Source organism: Genypterus blacodes, unplaced genomic scaffold (assembly GCF_046128005.1).
Source record: "Genypterus blacodes isolate CSIRO-AG114 ecotype Tasmania unplaced genomic scaffold, CSIRO-AGI_Gbla_v1 ptg000243l_1, whole genome shotgun sequence".
Lineage (NCBI taxonomy): Eukaryota > Metazoa > Chordata > Actinopteri > Ophidiiformes > Ophidiidae > Genypterus > Genypterus blacodes.
Genome location: NW_027467041.1, coordinates 157,501 through 172,956, shown reverse-complemented (window position 1 = coordinate 172,956; position 15,456 = coordinate 157,501). Strand labels below are relative to the sequence as shown.

General features: G+C 49.1%; 1 protein-coding gene across 1 annotated transcript in view; it reads left to right on the top strand.

The window, feature by feature from the left end:
• The first annotated feature begins 3,198 nt into the window (after positions 1-3,198).
• The window catches only part of LOC143016785 (mothers against decapentaplegic homolog 6-like), a 15,837-nt gene continuing 3,579 nt past the window's right edge, over positions 3,199-15,456 (top strand). Inside the window, exons 1-3 of the mRNA XM_076171272.1 lie at positions 3,199-4,627; positions 6,677-6,730; positions 7,029-7,106. Coding sequence (XP_076027387.1) covers positions 3,931-4,627; positions 6,677-6,730; positions 7,029-7,106 — 829 coding nt within the window. The 5' untranslated portion in view covers positions 3,199-3,930. The remainder of the gene's footprint in view (positions 4,628-6,676; positions 6,731-7,028; positions 7,107-15,456) is intronic.

Sequence of the window (15,456 nt, the reverse complement as noted above, 5' to 3'; positions counted from 1 at the left end):
AAAGATAACATAAAAGGAACAGACATAAAAATAAAGATTATGCGTTTGTATATTTGTCTGTTCTTTTCCTCTGCTGTCCTTCCTCTTCATGTGTGTGTGTGTCCGCCTGCTCCACGCTGGGCGAGGCTGCTAGAAACCGATACAACTTCAGGAATAAAGGTCAGATTGGATGAAAAGTTTGGCTGCTTTATCAAGAAGCAGTAAACAACTAAATGAGGCATAAACAGTAAATCTAAACCAATGCTGTGCTTGGGCTTGTATTATAATTTCTAAGAGATTAATGGCCATCTAAACACACACACACACACACACACACACACACACACACACACACACACACACTTTACTTATTTGACACAATTCAGGCAGTAAGTCCAGGAAATTGCAGAAATATAAACTGAAGCTATGATGTCATCACCCAGCTAAAGCTCCCTTAGATTTAAAACGTGAAAGTGTGAGATGAGTAATCTGGGCGACACAATCATTGACAGGAGACAGGAAATACATTATCTCTGCTTATTTACTCAGCTCATGAATCCACCTCCAGAGTCATAATCACTGACACACACACACACACACACACCACTGCGGCTTATGTGTGAGAAAAAGCCCAGGAAAGTTTACGACTTCCTCAATAAATATGACGTCCTTACACCGGGCTCACAATTTATCAATCAACCCTTAATGTGGAGCAACAACAACAGAACCGGTGGTGACAGACAGATCAGATCAGCTCATGTTAGATTTACTTCCTGTTGCGTTTCTCTTGATTGTATTTGCAGTAAAATGCGACCAGGAGCAGTTTATTGTTTTAAAGCAGAACACATCACATTTCCCATGAGCCCCGGCGGCGGCGTGTTTGTGGCGACTGAAACATTCAGCTCTGGATGAAGCTCTTCCAAACAGTCTGCATCCCTGCATCTGATTGAGTTACACAGTTACACATTTTGAACAGGTGCCCAGTCAACCCCTCCCAAGCCACACACACACACACACACACACACACACACACACCACTGCTCCCCTGTTCCCCTTCTTCCTCGACTGGCTGCTCCTGTCATTGTAACCTGACTCCCACACAACAACTTCTCCAGGCAGCGCTGTCGTCCCTCACATACTGCAGCAGAGCCCGAACATGCAGCGGCGGGTACGCGGCTCATGAGCGGACACGGCCCTGACACGCGGGGTTAACGCTCCCGATACGAGGTGTGGACGGCTACCTACCAGGAGGCCCCGCTAAGCCCACCGCCCCAAACATCCCCCCCTTCATCTCCACACGTATAGAGCCGTCAAAATGACATCTTAAACAGCGACGCAGGAGGAGGAGGAGGAGGGGTGGGGTTGGCACGGAGACCAGCATCAGCAGGAATGGCACTGTGCCACTGGGGGAAACCCTAACCCCACCCCCCCCCGACCCCCACCTGAACCCCACCCCGGGCCCCGGCACCGCCACCTTGTCCGTGGAGATTTATGCCTCTCCTTAGACGACGAGACGGTGCCAGAGACAGAGAGTCCCGAGTGGCACAGATTGTCAAAGCGGCTGGAAAAGTGGGCGCCATGTTGGCCCCCGAGAAGCCAGAGGCGCCTGAGGCTGGAGTTTGGGAAAATGCATCACACACACACGCACACACACACACACACACACACACACACACACACACACAGACACACCTCGTTTGGAAATCTGTAGGAGACATACAAACTTCCAATGTGTTTGTTTTGAAGAAGATGAGCCAGAGTTTCCCTGTGTGGCCTGCAGAGGAGAGGAAGACTCTGATGGTCCAGGATGAAGCAGAGAAAGCTTCCACGTCCTGTTATGGAACCATTTGACTGGAAGGAGCAGCGGGAACTTGGGCTGGATGTTGGATCGGCTACTGATCTGTGGAAAAGCCTCGAGTCATCTAACAGCAACGAGCATCAATCAAACAATACGACTGTTAGAGTTTGGCTCCATTTGTCTTTGAGTCATTCAGAAGATTAACAACCTAACATCCAAAACCCAAAACCACCGTGACACACACACACACACACACACACACACACAAACACACACACACACACACAACCAAACAGATATCTGACACTTTAACCTAATAGATGAGAGGAATTATTAATGTTTCTGTTGATCAACCAACTAATAAATGGACTTTTCATGACACTCCTCACACACTTAAACTCTTTACTCTAATCCTAAACCTTCAGTGAGTCAAAGTGCTGCAAATTTAACTTGCAGAAGATTCGAACCTGCAACCAATCTGAAACTGATTGACAGGTATTTTAATTATAGTGACTAATGAGAGATAACTGCTGTTCATTTGTATTTCCTGTTGCTTTAAAAAGCTAATATTTAATAATACAAGAAAAGAAAGAAAGAAAGAAAGAAAGAAAGAAAGAGAACATGACTCTTGTTATCCTTCTCAATGTTATTATTGCTCCACAGATGAGCGCTGGAGGTTTCCGTGGCTCTTGAGCAGCAGCAGCAGCAGGATGTTGCGTCTTTAAGAGTTAAGAAACTTGAAACCGTGTTTGCGCAACAATCAGTGCGGCTCCCAGCCGCCAAAGTGTCTAGACTGGCACATGATGGCGGGAATCAACCAATGGCTCCAGAGCTTTCCTCTGGGGCCCGGAGAGGGGGGGGTGAGAGAGAGAGGGAGGGGGAGAGAGGGAGGGGGAGAGAGGGAGGGGGAGAGAGAGAGAGAGAGAGAGAGAGAGAGAGAGAGAGAGAGAGAGAGAGAGAGAGAGAGAGAGAGAGCGGGGAAGGAGAGAGAGGAGGGGGAGAGAGAATAACACAGGAAGCCGGATCAGATGCCCTTCAAAATAAAGGTTTTGAAAACGTGTCCCTCTGTAGTTCACTGGTGCAGATAAACATACTTTCACTGCGTGTTGGGCTTGTGTGTGTGTGTGTGTGTGTGTGTGTGTGTGTGTGTGTGTGTGTGTGTGTGTGAGTGTGTGTTTGGTTCTGTGTATATTATAGACCTATACCATCTGACATCGGGACCAGTAAGAATCATATACATCTTTATATCTGCTATACGTTATTCCCTCTCATCTTGAAGCTTACAGTAATTTTCCCTACAGAACTTTTCCTCTTACACATTTTCACCCTGGTGGATTTTATTTTGAAGGTCCAAACCTACAGACTTTCTCGCTCTGGCTTGACTCTGGCGTGTGCGTGTGCGTTTATGAGTGTGTGTGAGTGTGTGCGTGTGTGCGTGAGTGTGAGTGTGTGTCTGGCAGGGGAGTGGAGAGTGGAGAGAGTCCAGCTCGCTTTAAAGCTACTCCTCAGCGAGGAATCCAGCCTGGAAGTTTGGCACCGAAGTCACCGATCATCTCCGCTCGATCCCGGGACTCTGCAGCGGGATTTACTGCTTCCAGGGCGGCGAGAGAGGAGAGCGAACACCGGGACCAGAGCGTGTGGAGGATTCATGTCGGGCTGGAGGAGCTCCGCTGATGTACCCGGAGCGGAGTTTGAGGATTCAGGGGTTCCGATCGAGAAGAAACTTTGGAAAACTTTGATGATTCGTGTCGCTCGCGGTTTCGCCTCGTCGGTTTGCGGTCACACGGCACCGGGGCCGAGCTCACTATGGTTCTGAGGTTGTGTGCGGGAGTGTCGGGGAGTTTGAGGCAAAAGTTGCGTCTTAATTGAGTTGGCGACAGCAGGTCCCAGTGTGTGTGAGTGTGTGTGTGTGCGTGTGTGTGTGTGTGTGTGTGTGTGTGGAGCCTCCACCTCCTCTCATGCAGCTCGGGAGTGAATGTTACTTTCTAATGCTGCGGAAGATCCACAAATCTGTGACCTCCGGCTGCGCCTCCTGTGCGCACCGAGCTGTGGCTCTGGCGCTCGGTCCTGCTCGGCGGGTGTAAATCCATGTGGCATCTCCCGAGACCAGGACGGGGCCGACACGACACATCCAGAACTGTCTAGGTTGTCGTATGTTCAGGTCCAGACGCTCAGGTCTTGTACGGCGACTCTGGAGAAGCCGTCTGGTCACCGAGAGCGACGGGCGAGATGGAGTCAGACGAGCTGAGGGAGGACGGGACGGGACCCCAGGGAAGGTCAACAGAGAGGAGCAGCGGCCGGTGACCCGTGCTGACCCCGCGGCTGGAGCCCTGACGGAGGGCGCCGAGAGGGAGGAAGAGGAGCAGCCGGACGGTGACCGAGGCGCCATGTGCGTCCCCACGGAGCACAGAGGCTCTCGGCGGGGGCAGCAGGAGGGCGACAGCAGGACGGTGACGTGTTGTTTGTTTGGGGAATGGGACCTCAGACCCCGGAGCCCGTATTGGACTCCTAGAAAGGATGGAGGGGGGCCTGGACAGGGCGCACCGAGGCCGGAGGAGGACCTGGGGGGCCTCGCTCACGCTCTCCTGAAGAAACTCAAGGAGAGATCTCTGGACACCCTGTTGAAGGACGTGGAGACCAGAGGGGGGGTCCCCAGCGAGTGCGTCATGGTGCCGTGCACCGAGCAGCCCGCTGTGCCCCCCCACTATCTGCTCTGTAAACTCTACCGCTGGAGCGACCTGCAGCCCTCTGCGCGGCTCAAGGCGCTCAGCCACTGCCAGAGCTCCGGAGCCGCGGACAGCGCCAAGGTGTGCTGCAACCCCTATCACTACAGCCGGCTGTGCGGGCCAGGTGAGGCGCGGGGCCGGGGTGCAGGGTGGAGGGTGGAGGGTGGAGGGTGGAGGGTGGGGGGTACAGCTGCATGACAACCAGAGAACAACCTCACATAGCAGAGCAGAATGATGAAGATGTTTCATTTTACATCTATTGCACAAGTTCCTGGGGCCCCCCCGGAAACCCCCTCCCCCACACACACACACACCTCATGGGGGTCCCCGGGCCCAGTTTGGGGGTTCTGGTTAGACTTGTGTGTTATGTATAATATGGTTATACTTGATCACATAATTGGTTATTGTCATTATTGTGGTATTGTTGTTATTATTGCCTTCATCTTAAAGTTTATATGACGTCACGGTCTAACGTATATGTTGCAGCCGTGCTGTGAGTGTAAGAATCTAGCAGCTGTAAGTCGAGTAAATACAACGCAGAGCCCCTGAGAATGAAGTTGAGGACACACACGCGCGCGCACACACGCACGTACACACACACACACACACACACACACACACGCAGCGCTCGTCGTGTTTTACTGCCTGTGCTCCACTTGTCTAATCTCTTCATAACTCTGCCTGTGCTCGGGTCAAACATCGCTCTTTGCTTCTCTCTTCTCTCCACATTCCAAACTCGTTACACTTCTATTTCAATTCGCGCACAACTCTCGACTCTTCCTCTCCCCTCATCATCCTCCTGCAGACTGCACATCGCTCTCCAGTTGCACTCCGGCTCTGTTTTCTCTGACATGAAGGTCCTCCTCTTGTTATTTAGGTGAAGGAGTGCCGATAATATACAGTTTGCATAGGGCTGGCGCCAGACTGACTCGCTGGGTATCTGACTGACTGAGGACTTCGGCAATTACTGGCTCTGCTCTTAAAGGGGCCGCAGCCACAAACCAGGTCCACTTTGCAACGAAGGGACTCGAGTCGTGCAGCTTATTTAGTCTGTCTCTTTTAAACACAAGTCATCCTCCGAGCCTGTGAATGAAGCCCAGACTGGGAGTCGTGCTGCTGTAAACCGAGCAGAGGAGATGAGGAAGAGGAAGAGGAGGAGGAGAAGAGTACAATACAATGAGAATCAAATAAAAGGCTGGAGAGAGATCATGTGCTTTGGTTCGATGCACTGGCAGGCTCACTTTTGATGCCATGCTCTTCACTTTTCAATGTTATTATGGAGCAGAAAGCGAATTCTCCTGCCAAATAGTGCTCCATGTAACACAGAGCTGTAACTAACATGGTTCTGTGCTGCTAAACACTGATCCGTCATTTCTTAGTTTACAAAAATGATCTTAAAGCCTCTAAAGTTATCATCCTTAGTTTAGTTAGGTTTTGTTTTTCATCTTTAATAGCCGGTTGGCAAACAGCAACTCCCACAATGCCTTGCGAAATGCAGCTGTGGCAGTGAGGTGATGTCACTCGCTAACAAACCCAAACAAACCAACGTAATGACATTAGGAGAGAGTCTAAATTAAACCAATGAATGTAAATCTAATATAATTTAAACTAAATATAAATGTGTGAGTTAAGTTTTCCAGATTTGTTTCTTTTTTGGCTCCATCAGATTTAAGATTTAAGAGACTTTATTCTGGTCATTTTGCATGCAATTCACGGCTATCACACACAATTGATATTTGTCTTGCACCCCCTACATATCACACACACACACACACACACACACACACACACACACACACATACACATGCACTACAGAGGGGGTGCAGGTAGTAACTTCTTTACTTTACCTTCCTTGATGTCTTCTTCTTCTAAACGTTCTGGTTTCTCGCTACTTTGTCTGTTTGTGTTTGTTTACCTTAAAAAACATCTCTTCCTCTATTGTTTGTGGTTTGCAGTTTAGTAATAAAATGGACACACTGCCACCTACTGGGCTGGAGCTGCATTTCAAAACGCTTCTCACACTAAAAGTCAAAGATTTTGCGTTATCTAGGACAAATCCAACATAGAGAAGTGTGTGAAAGCAAAAAATGAGTGGAATGACTCATGTAACAATAGATTTAGATTTAAACACCAATCAAAGCTCTAATCTTTGTGTTGTGTTTGTATTTTCAGAGTCGCCTCCTCCTCCATACTCGCTGTCCCGCTCAGATGAACACAAGCCACTGGGTGAGTGATGAAGAATAGCTGCCACATCACTCCCCAGCATGACAGGAGGGTGTTGTCGCCATTGTAATACAGATTAGATTTAAAAGCTGCTCGTCTTGAAAGTGTGACTCAGTTTGTGTGCGCGTGTGTGTGTGTGTGTGCTTTGCTGTGTACCTGTCCTGATCCGACACCTGCAATACATCACAGCCAGTGTGTTTGTGTAAAACAGTGAGCCTCCTCCTACTCCTCCTCTTCCTCCAGGGTTTGTTTGACTCATCCTGTTTGTGTGTGTGTGTGTGCTCTCTCTGCCCCCCTGCAGACTCATCTCTGTCTTACACTGAAACTGTGCCCCATCTCTATTCCAACCCGCCTCACATTACGCCAAGAGACTACACAGGTAAGAAACCCGCCGCGTTGTTCTGCAGAAGAAGAAGAAGAAGCGCCCGCGTTTCTTTCTTACACGCTGCTGAACTTATATTTGGTTTCTGCAGAAAGAACCTTTTTCTGCAAATAGTGGGCATAACAGGGAAAAGCTGTGTGTGTGTGTGTGTGTGTGTGTGTGTGTGTGTGTGTGTGTCTGACCTCATAAACCAGTAAATAGTCTTTGCTGATCTTCTTATGTTTTGCTTTTCCTTCCTATTTTCAAAGATTGTTTAGACAACTCAAACTCCTCTGCATAAAGCTCCTATTGTGAGTGCGGCTGTGGGGGCTGGGGGTCTGGGGGTCTGGGGGTCTCTCACTATCTAGATGCCACAGCAGCAGTGTAGCCTTTCTGTCTCTCTTTCCCCATCTGTCTCTCTCTCTCTCTCTCTCTCTCTCTCTCCCTCCTCTTTCTCCACAGCAAAATATTTCCCTGGGATGAAGCTGCAATAAGATCCCCGTGCATACTCCCAGTCCCCGTTCCCTGTTAAACTCGCCCATCCCCCCTCTTTCCCTCTTTCTTCCCTCAAATCCCTCCATTCCTTTCGGCAATTGAGCAGTGGAAAGAGGCTGGCATTTTGGGGGCGGGGGAGGCAAACGGCTCTGATGAGGCGGAGGTGTAGAGTTTTGTGCGCGCGCGTGTGTGTGTGCTTGTGTATGTGGCGGGTGGGGGGGGGGGGGGGGGGGGGGGTGAGGTGAGGGCTGCACTTGGACAGGAAACAGCCCCCTCTAGATGATGAAACTGGAGCTTTATTTGTTTACGTGCTGTGCTGGGGTGGAGGGGTCCTTGTAGTGTTGAGAGAAACCCACAAACCCACTCCATCAAAACTCCCCCGGCCCGGCGTGTGGACGGCGCTGAAAGGTGAACGGGCGCCTCAGACGTCTGTGCAGGGGAGCTGGGGCGTCTCAGACCTGTTTGTTGTTTTGTATGGCCTGTAGTTTGTCATGCTGTTGTGTACATGTCGCATTGTCAGACTTTTATTTGCACTATTTAGCAAGTTGGGTTGTGTACTTTCAGGCATTAGAGGGTTAATGTTGACTATGCTATGACCGGAATATACAGTATGATCTTCATATTTATACGTATGTTAGATTGATGTGTGTGTCCGTTTGCTCCTGCGTCTCTTCAGCTGATGTATGGTTTCGCTGCTTTATCGCTGAATTTGCGGCTTGACTTGCTTTAACAATGTAAACAAGCTGTGCCACGGCGCATGTCTGTGACTGGACACACACGCATGACACCTGAGAGGATGGAACCACGCCAGGAAATGACACAGTGCTGCATCAAGTGTTTAAAAAGACTGTAGTTGTCGCTGCGTCGGTGTGTGTGTAGGTACGAAACCCCAGTGACCCGAGTCAATTTCCTTGTGTGTGCAAGTATGACTCTGGATCTGTTTGAGAGTGAACTTAATGGAGCAGGGGAAAGACTTCATCAGCTTCTAATCTCTGTAAACATTCTGTAAGCAGCAAATCAAACCCTATCCATTCCCTCCACATACACATGAAACTAAAAGAGACCAAGAGGGAAGGAGAAGTCTGAACAATCAGGTCACGTTGGTGTTTCAGTGCCTCGCTGATGACCCAGGTGAAGTGAGTGGAATAGAGTGTGTGTGTGTGTGTGTGCTTGCTTGTGTGCGTGCGTGTGTGTGGTCTCTTCCTCCCCCTTGGCCCCCACACCGGAGCGCTGACTGGAACTGAGTAGCGGCGCTCTGGCCAGCAGCACGAGCAGGAATGAGACTTGGCTGAGTGGAGGCAGAGCAGGAACTCACTCCTGAGTTTCCCCTGGACGAGGCTTGTGTGTCGTGGGCTCTGATGAGGGGGGGTCGGGGGGGGGGGGGGGCACATGTATCACACGAGGCGTCTCAGGCTGCAGCATATCCACCCTTGATGTTGCCTCTGTTTTGGTTTTGACCTTTGAAGAATGTGAATGAATCATCTTTGTGCTGCAGCTCCTCTGGCAGCTCATCTGAGGCCTCGGCTGTTTTCTTTAGAACAAATGCGTGCATTGAGCGTGCGCTCCTGCGCCGGAGCATCTTTTTGATTCCTTTTTAAACCAGCCCGTACCCAGGCTTTGAAAGCTGCTGCAGCAGGGTGTGGTCCATACATACCTTTGCCCTCGCCTCTTTTATCGCTCCATCAGCCGGCGTTCCCTTCAGACCAGCACACAGCCCGGCTTTGAAAAAGGAAACGTCTACTGGAAGTTCAGCCGGCTCGTATCTGCTTTGACTGTCCCTCCATGGCTCCCACCAAATGTGTCGTTGAGCTGCGTGTTGTTATACTCTCCAGGAGCTGTGTGTGTGTGTGTGTGTGTTTGTGTGTGTTAGAGAGAGAGAGAAGGGAGAGAGAGAGAGAGAAGGAGAGAGAGAGGGGAATTTCATTCTGACTTGGTGATAAGATCAACTCACATAGGGGTTCTAGCAGACCAAAACCACACACACACACACACACACACACACACACACACACACACACACACCTCTACTCCTCCTCCTACACATAGCCGTACTGTTTTCTGTAAAGACACATCACTCATCCCATTCTTCTTCCTCAATATGTAATTCCTTAGCGGTGAATCATCCTCAATTCATAACAATCAGGATCCAGTTTGCTGACGTCACATAGATGTGTATTCAGATGTGTATTCAGATGTGTGTGTGTGTGTGAGAGTGTGTGTTACCTGCTTCACAGCGCTGCATTAACGAGCGTAAACGGCATCGTTTAGTTGTTGTGATTGAGGATCTGGCCTGATCCGGCTAAAGCTGTTGTGTTCTCTGAGTTTGTCGGCATTGTGGTCGGCTCTCACCGCATGTCGTCATTGTAAACGCTCCACCTTGTTGTCATTAGTTTCTGGCTTTTTGAACATGTGGAAGCAAGTAAAGCAATGATACTTAGTGGACTTTAGTGTGGCCTGGATGCACGGAAATAAGACAAGAAGACTGCTCCCTCTCTGCCCTCAGTAATCATATTTTGGTGGCTTGTTTGCTTAAGCAGAGCAAGGTATCAGCCAAACATCCTGTCTCAAAGCCCTGTCTGCACTCGCTGCAGCATTAACCCCATGAATCGGCCCTTTGACTGATGGGGCACGGCCCAGGAATGTTGGGAAATTGGGAAGGTGAGGGGGAGTTAGGGTCTGGGAGTGAAAGGGGTTGGAGGGGAGTAGGGGGTCGGACTCTAGAGAGTGACATCTGATACGTGTTTGAACATATCGCTGTTAATACTTAAGAAAGGCCGAGCCGAGCCGGGCCGGGCCGAGCTGAGCTGAGCTGGGCTGAGCTGAGCTGACATTCTTCTAGGTTTAGGAGACGGATTGAAGAGAGCGGCTGCACGCTGCTTCAGTTTGTGGAAGGTTCGCTTCATGAAGTGCAAACTGTTCCAGGTCAGTCCAGGTTGACACAGTTGGACCAGGTTTTGTGAATGATTCTCTCTGAGACTCCGCCCGCCTCAAAACCACAAGGAAAGATTTGGCATGGATGTTAAATCGGATGCTGTGGCGGAATTCATTTTATTTGAATATTAATAAGATGGTCTGTCAAAGTCTGAGATGTAAAAATAGTGCAAAGACTCAAAGTAACACACACACACACACACACACACACACACACACACACACACACACACACACACCACTGCTGGAGGCTGGACCGGTCCTGAACCTTTCGGCCTGGTTGCTGGCAGCCGTCACTCTCATGCCTGACTGAGACACATTAGTCTATGGAATCCAACATAAGGTGCCGGCCCATTAACCATTTGCCATTTCCTCAAATATTTTCCATCTCGGCTCTTTTTTTTTCTGGACACGTAGCCGAGGACGCAGATCGGCGCTCACAGACTCTCCGCTGAGCTTTGGCATTATTTTCCGATTAGATTCTGGATTTTAGATTGATTTGGATTTTGCACAATTTCGGCAAAATACCAGGATGTAGATGCAGAGACTTGGAATCAGGTTTGAACCACCTGTCACCTGGGAATGACCAGGAGAGATGAGGACAGAGTGATCCATGTCCATTAGCGTATTGATACCAATGTAGAACCTCAGCACATAGATCTGCAACTCAATCAATTCTAGATACTCTGGGAAACGGATGCTGGGAGAGCTTTTGTTTTGTTTTGTTGTTGGATTCAATGCAGTACGCTACAGAAAAGTGTGTGTTGTCTGGACGGTTGAGCCCAGAACCTCCGTGTTGTTTGCTGGTGGCAGGCAGACGCAGACCCAGATGATCCGTCATAGGTCAGGGCCACAGGAGTCGGGTTGCCTTGGATGGAGCCTGCAGTTCGTCCACGCTGCCAAAAGTCTCAGCGTCTTATTCTACACGTCTGCGGTCTCCTGTTTCAGTCAAAAGCTGATTTGTCGAGTGGGGAAGCGTATCAATCATTTGGTGTTTTTGGACCTTCAAGGTTAAAGAAATTGAATTATAAACAAGCGGATCCAGAGGAGGAACCGCAGTGTGTGGTTTGTGTCTCTGGGAGTATTAGTTGATACACATCTACTGTGTAACACAACCTCACACACACACGCACAACAGCAGCAGTTGGACTCAGTTGGAGCGTTTGAGTTTCTCGGTTCTCGGCTCTGTTTTATGAATCTGTGAGTAAAGTGATGGTGTTGCAACATGCAGCTCTGGGCTGGAACCAAACTGAAGCTCCAAGATCACATCGTGTCTTTGCACTTGATTTATTTCTGTGGTTGGAAAATCGATCCCGTGTCCACTTCATTCACTTCATTCCCAGTACAAGCTGATGTGGTGAATGTGTGTGTCTGTGTGTGTGTGTCTTGAAAGTAACTCAGTCGTAGGCTTCGACCTTTCCTGGCTCGTGGATTTAGGAAGTGTGAAACATCTGCATCGATCCAGAACGTGTATGACAGTTTGTGTTTTAGTCCCTCACTGTCTCACTGTCTCCCTGTCTCACTGTCTCACTGTCTCACTGTCTCCCAGTCTCACTGTCTCACTGTCTCATGGTCTTATTTCACTCTGGTTTTGCTTCTTTTTGTGTGTGAATTCTAGTTTTTGTGTTCCAGCCTACTGTTTGTCGTACTCACTCTCTCTCTCTCTCTCTCTCTCTCTCTCTCTCTCTCTCTCTCTCTCTCTCTCTCTCTCTCTCTCTCTCTCTCTCCCTCTCTCTCTCTCTCCCCCTCCCTCCCTTTCTCTCTCCCTCTCTTCCTCCCTCCCTCCCTCTCTCTTCTCTCTCTTCCTCCCTCCCTCCCTCTCTCTTCTCTCTCTTCTCTCTCTTTCCCTCTCTCCCTCTCTCTCTCTCCCCCTCCCTCCCTTTCTCTCTCCCTCTCTTCCTCCCTCCCTCCCTTTCTCTCTCCCTCTCTTCCTCCCTCCCTCCCTCCCTCTCTCTTCTCTCTCTTCTCTCTCTTTCCCTCTCTCCCTCTCTTTCAGTCCATGTTGTCAGGCCATCACAATTTAAAATAAGGTTTAAATTACAGGACTGACTGTGGCTTTCCGTTGTTCCCTCAGAGTTTTTGCCAACTCGCAATTTGGCTTTTAATGGAATCCTGCCATGCTGCTGAACCTAAAGATTCTTTGCAGATGTTTCGACGCGCTCAGACTCTGCGGATTGTAGCAAACTGTCGCATGAACGCTGAGTTAAGTTTATTTGAGGGAAGCGCCATTCGCCTCATTTTCACAAGTTGTTACTGCCTGTTGTGAGAAAGAACGCTTGTTTGCATGCGTGCGTGCTTGCGCGTGTGTGTGTGTGTGCGTGCTTGCGTGTGTGTGTGTGTGTGTGTGTGTGGCAGCAGAGTGTGCACCACATGGACACGCAGACACATTTGTCAGCTTCAGTTGACCTGCAAGCTTGTCCTATTTGATGGAAAACAGAGTGATACACACACACACACACACACACTGCAGTCTGTGTGTTGGATTGTAGTGAAAGATAAAACATTGTTATGATGTTTTATTCCCTTAATTCCAGTTCTTTTGGCTCCAGACGAGTCAAAGCGTCTCATGAACCTGCAGGCGTGTGACTCTTTGTTTTCTCGCCTGTAAGTCAAGAATACAGAGACGTCTCCAACTAAAACGTTGAGATTTCGAGCAAAGAAATCTGCTGACTTCAGTCGGCCTGTAATTGATTAAAACTAAACAGGATTGCGTCCTGGCGGTGGTTGAATGTTTTGTGATTAACGCCACAGAAGCCCTGGGCCTCGGCTCAGAATACCAAAGCAAAGCCGCAGCGACCAAACAACAGACTGGAGAACATAAAAGACGTGTTTGTGTTCAGAGTGGCGACATTTTTAATGTTTGGAAAGTGTCGCCACACAGTAAAGAGCTTCTTTTTTGTTTCCAGATCTGTAAAATGCAGGAAACGTTGCCGAGGCTCTGTGTTCCTCCCTGAATGATTCCTCTGATTAAACACGTTTCCTAAGTTAATCTGCTAATCAGTGATGAAGTGCAGGTCTCACATTCCTCTGCTTACCTCCTGACCTGAGGCGGGAGGCGTGGGGATTGTGCATTGTGTTTGTGTGTTTGCCTGTTTTCACTCCTGCACACTGACGGACTTTCACATTTCACGTTCACCCCAAATTAGCTTTCCATAGGAATTTCATTTCATAATTCCTTCTTGGTCGATCTTTTGGTCCAGCAGACTTTGTGTTATTGTGTTGTGAGGAGTGAAGGGACCTTGTGAGACTCAGTCAGACGCAGTCAGACTCAGTGAGACTCTGAGACTTGTCAACTTGACCCCTCTGACTGGCTGAGCGGGGGGAGGAAGTGTCGAGGAAGAGGGCCTGTCCAGGAATGTGTTGGGAGGGGGGACTCGGCTACCTCTGGCTCTCTCTCTCTCTCTCTCTCCCTCCCTCTCACTCTCTCCCTCTCTCTCTCTTTATGTCTCTCTCTCTCTACCCCCTACTTCACTCAGTCCCTCTTTCTCCCTCTCCCTCCCTTTCTCTCTGCCTCTCTCTCTCTCTCTCTCTCTCTCTCTCTCTCTCTCTCTCTCTCTCTCTCCCTTTGTCCTCCTCTGTCTCCACACACTTTAATTCAATCTTTACTAAAACGTATAAAACAATAGTCCAGTCATGTGTAGCTCCAAAACGACACTAGATGGCGTCGTTTCAGACGTTCCACAGTCCCAATAGCAGCAATAACACTGTTTTTAAATTTATGAATGGTTTCTAGACATCAGCTTCCGTCATCTTTGTATGGCACAAGAAGGGCAAACAAAGTTCTCAAAAAAAGGTTCTATTGACATCGGACAGAGCTAAAGCTAAAGCTAAAGCTAGCTCACTGCTGAGTCGTACAGTTTCTGAGATAAAGCATCAGTCTGTAATACTGTGGAGTGGTGAAATGGGTAGATGGGGGTGATTTGGGGGGGTTCAAAGGTTTTTTCATCAATAGGAGGCGCTACAGAGACACAGTATCTTTCACAGATCAGTCAATACATGGATTCCCTCAAAGCTTTTATGAGAACATTCAAGAAGTAAACATGGCTGCTTGTGTTCTGTAACTCAAGTATCAAAGTCAGTCTCACTCTTTCATATCCACACAGCTCCATGTTTGACTTTATACTTTATATTTGTCCGTCTGTGTTCACGTTTGCCCTCTGACCTCCGGCTCGTTGAATGGGGTCACAGATGAGACGACACACACTATAAAGTCATCAACTCAAACCTGAGAGCTCTCTGACTCTCTGCCCCTTTGAAGCAGCAGCAGAAACGCAGGAAACTTGTAACTTTCTCTCTTCCTCTCTGAGGAGACGCGTCCGTCCAGACCGCCTCCAAGCACGTCCTCCTCGGAATTTTACAGGGGACTGGCAGTAACTTTCCTGTGGCTCGCTCGGGCCGGCGGGTGGACGGGATGTGGGCCGGCGTGTGTGATGGGTGAAATAAACGACCGGTCGCAGAAACTCTCTTGTTGTCGTACGATCTCTGGAGGAGAGGGCGGAGGGGAGACGAAGCCTTGTCTGCACTACAATGGAAAAAGAGGGAGAAGGAAGGAGCGTGTGTGTGTTTGTGTGTGTGTGTGTGTGTGTGTCACTGTGAAGTCCATGTCTGGCGATAACGCGGCCCTCTGATGCAGAGATAGTGGAGACGCCAGCTTAAATGTGGCCTGCTGGATTGAAGTTGCCCTGTAATGATAGTTGTCTCAAACAACACAGAACCTACCATTTGTAGCCTAGCGGGGGTGTTTGCTTTTCTACCCCTGTTTTATTTTATTTCTCTCTTTTTTCCACGTTGCTCTCTTGCTGGGAGGCGATCTGATCCAAACAAAGCGGCTCTCAGGCAGCAGCGATGGTCAGTAGCTGAGTTTCATCCCACCTTCCTCCCCCCTCCTCCCCAACACACCCACTTCTTTCAGCACAGTGGAAGAGTCTAATAACTGGAGGGG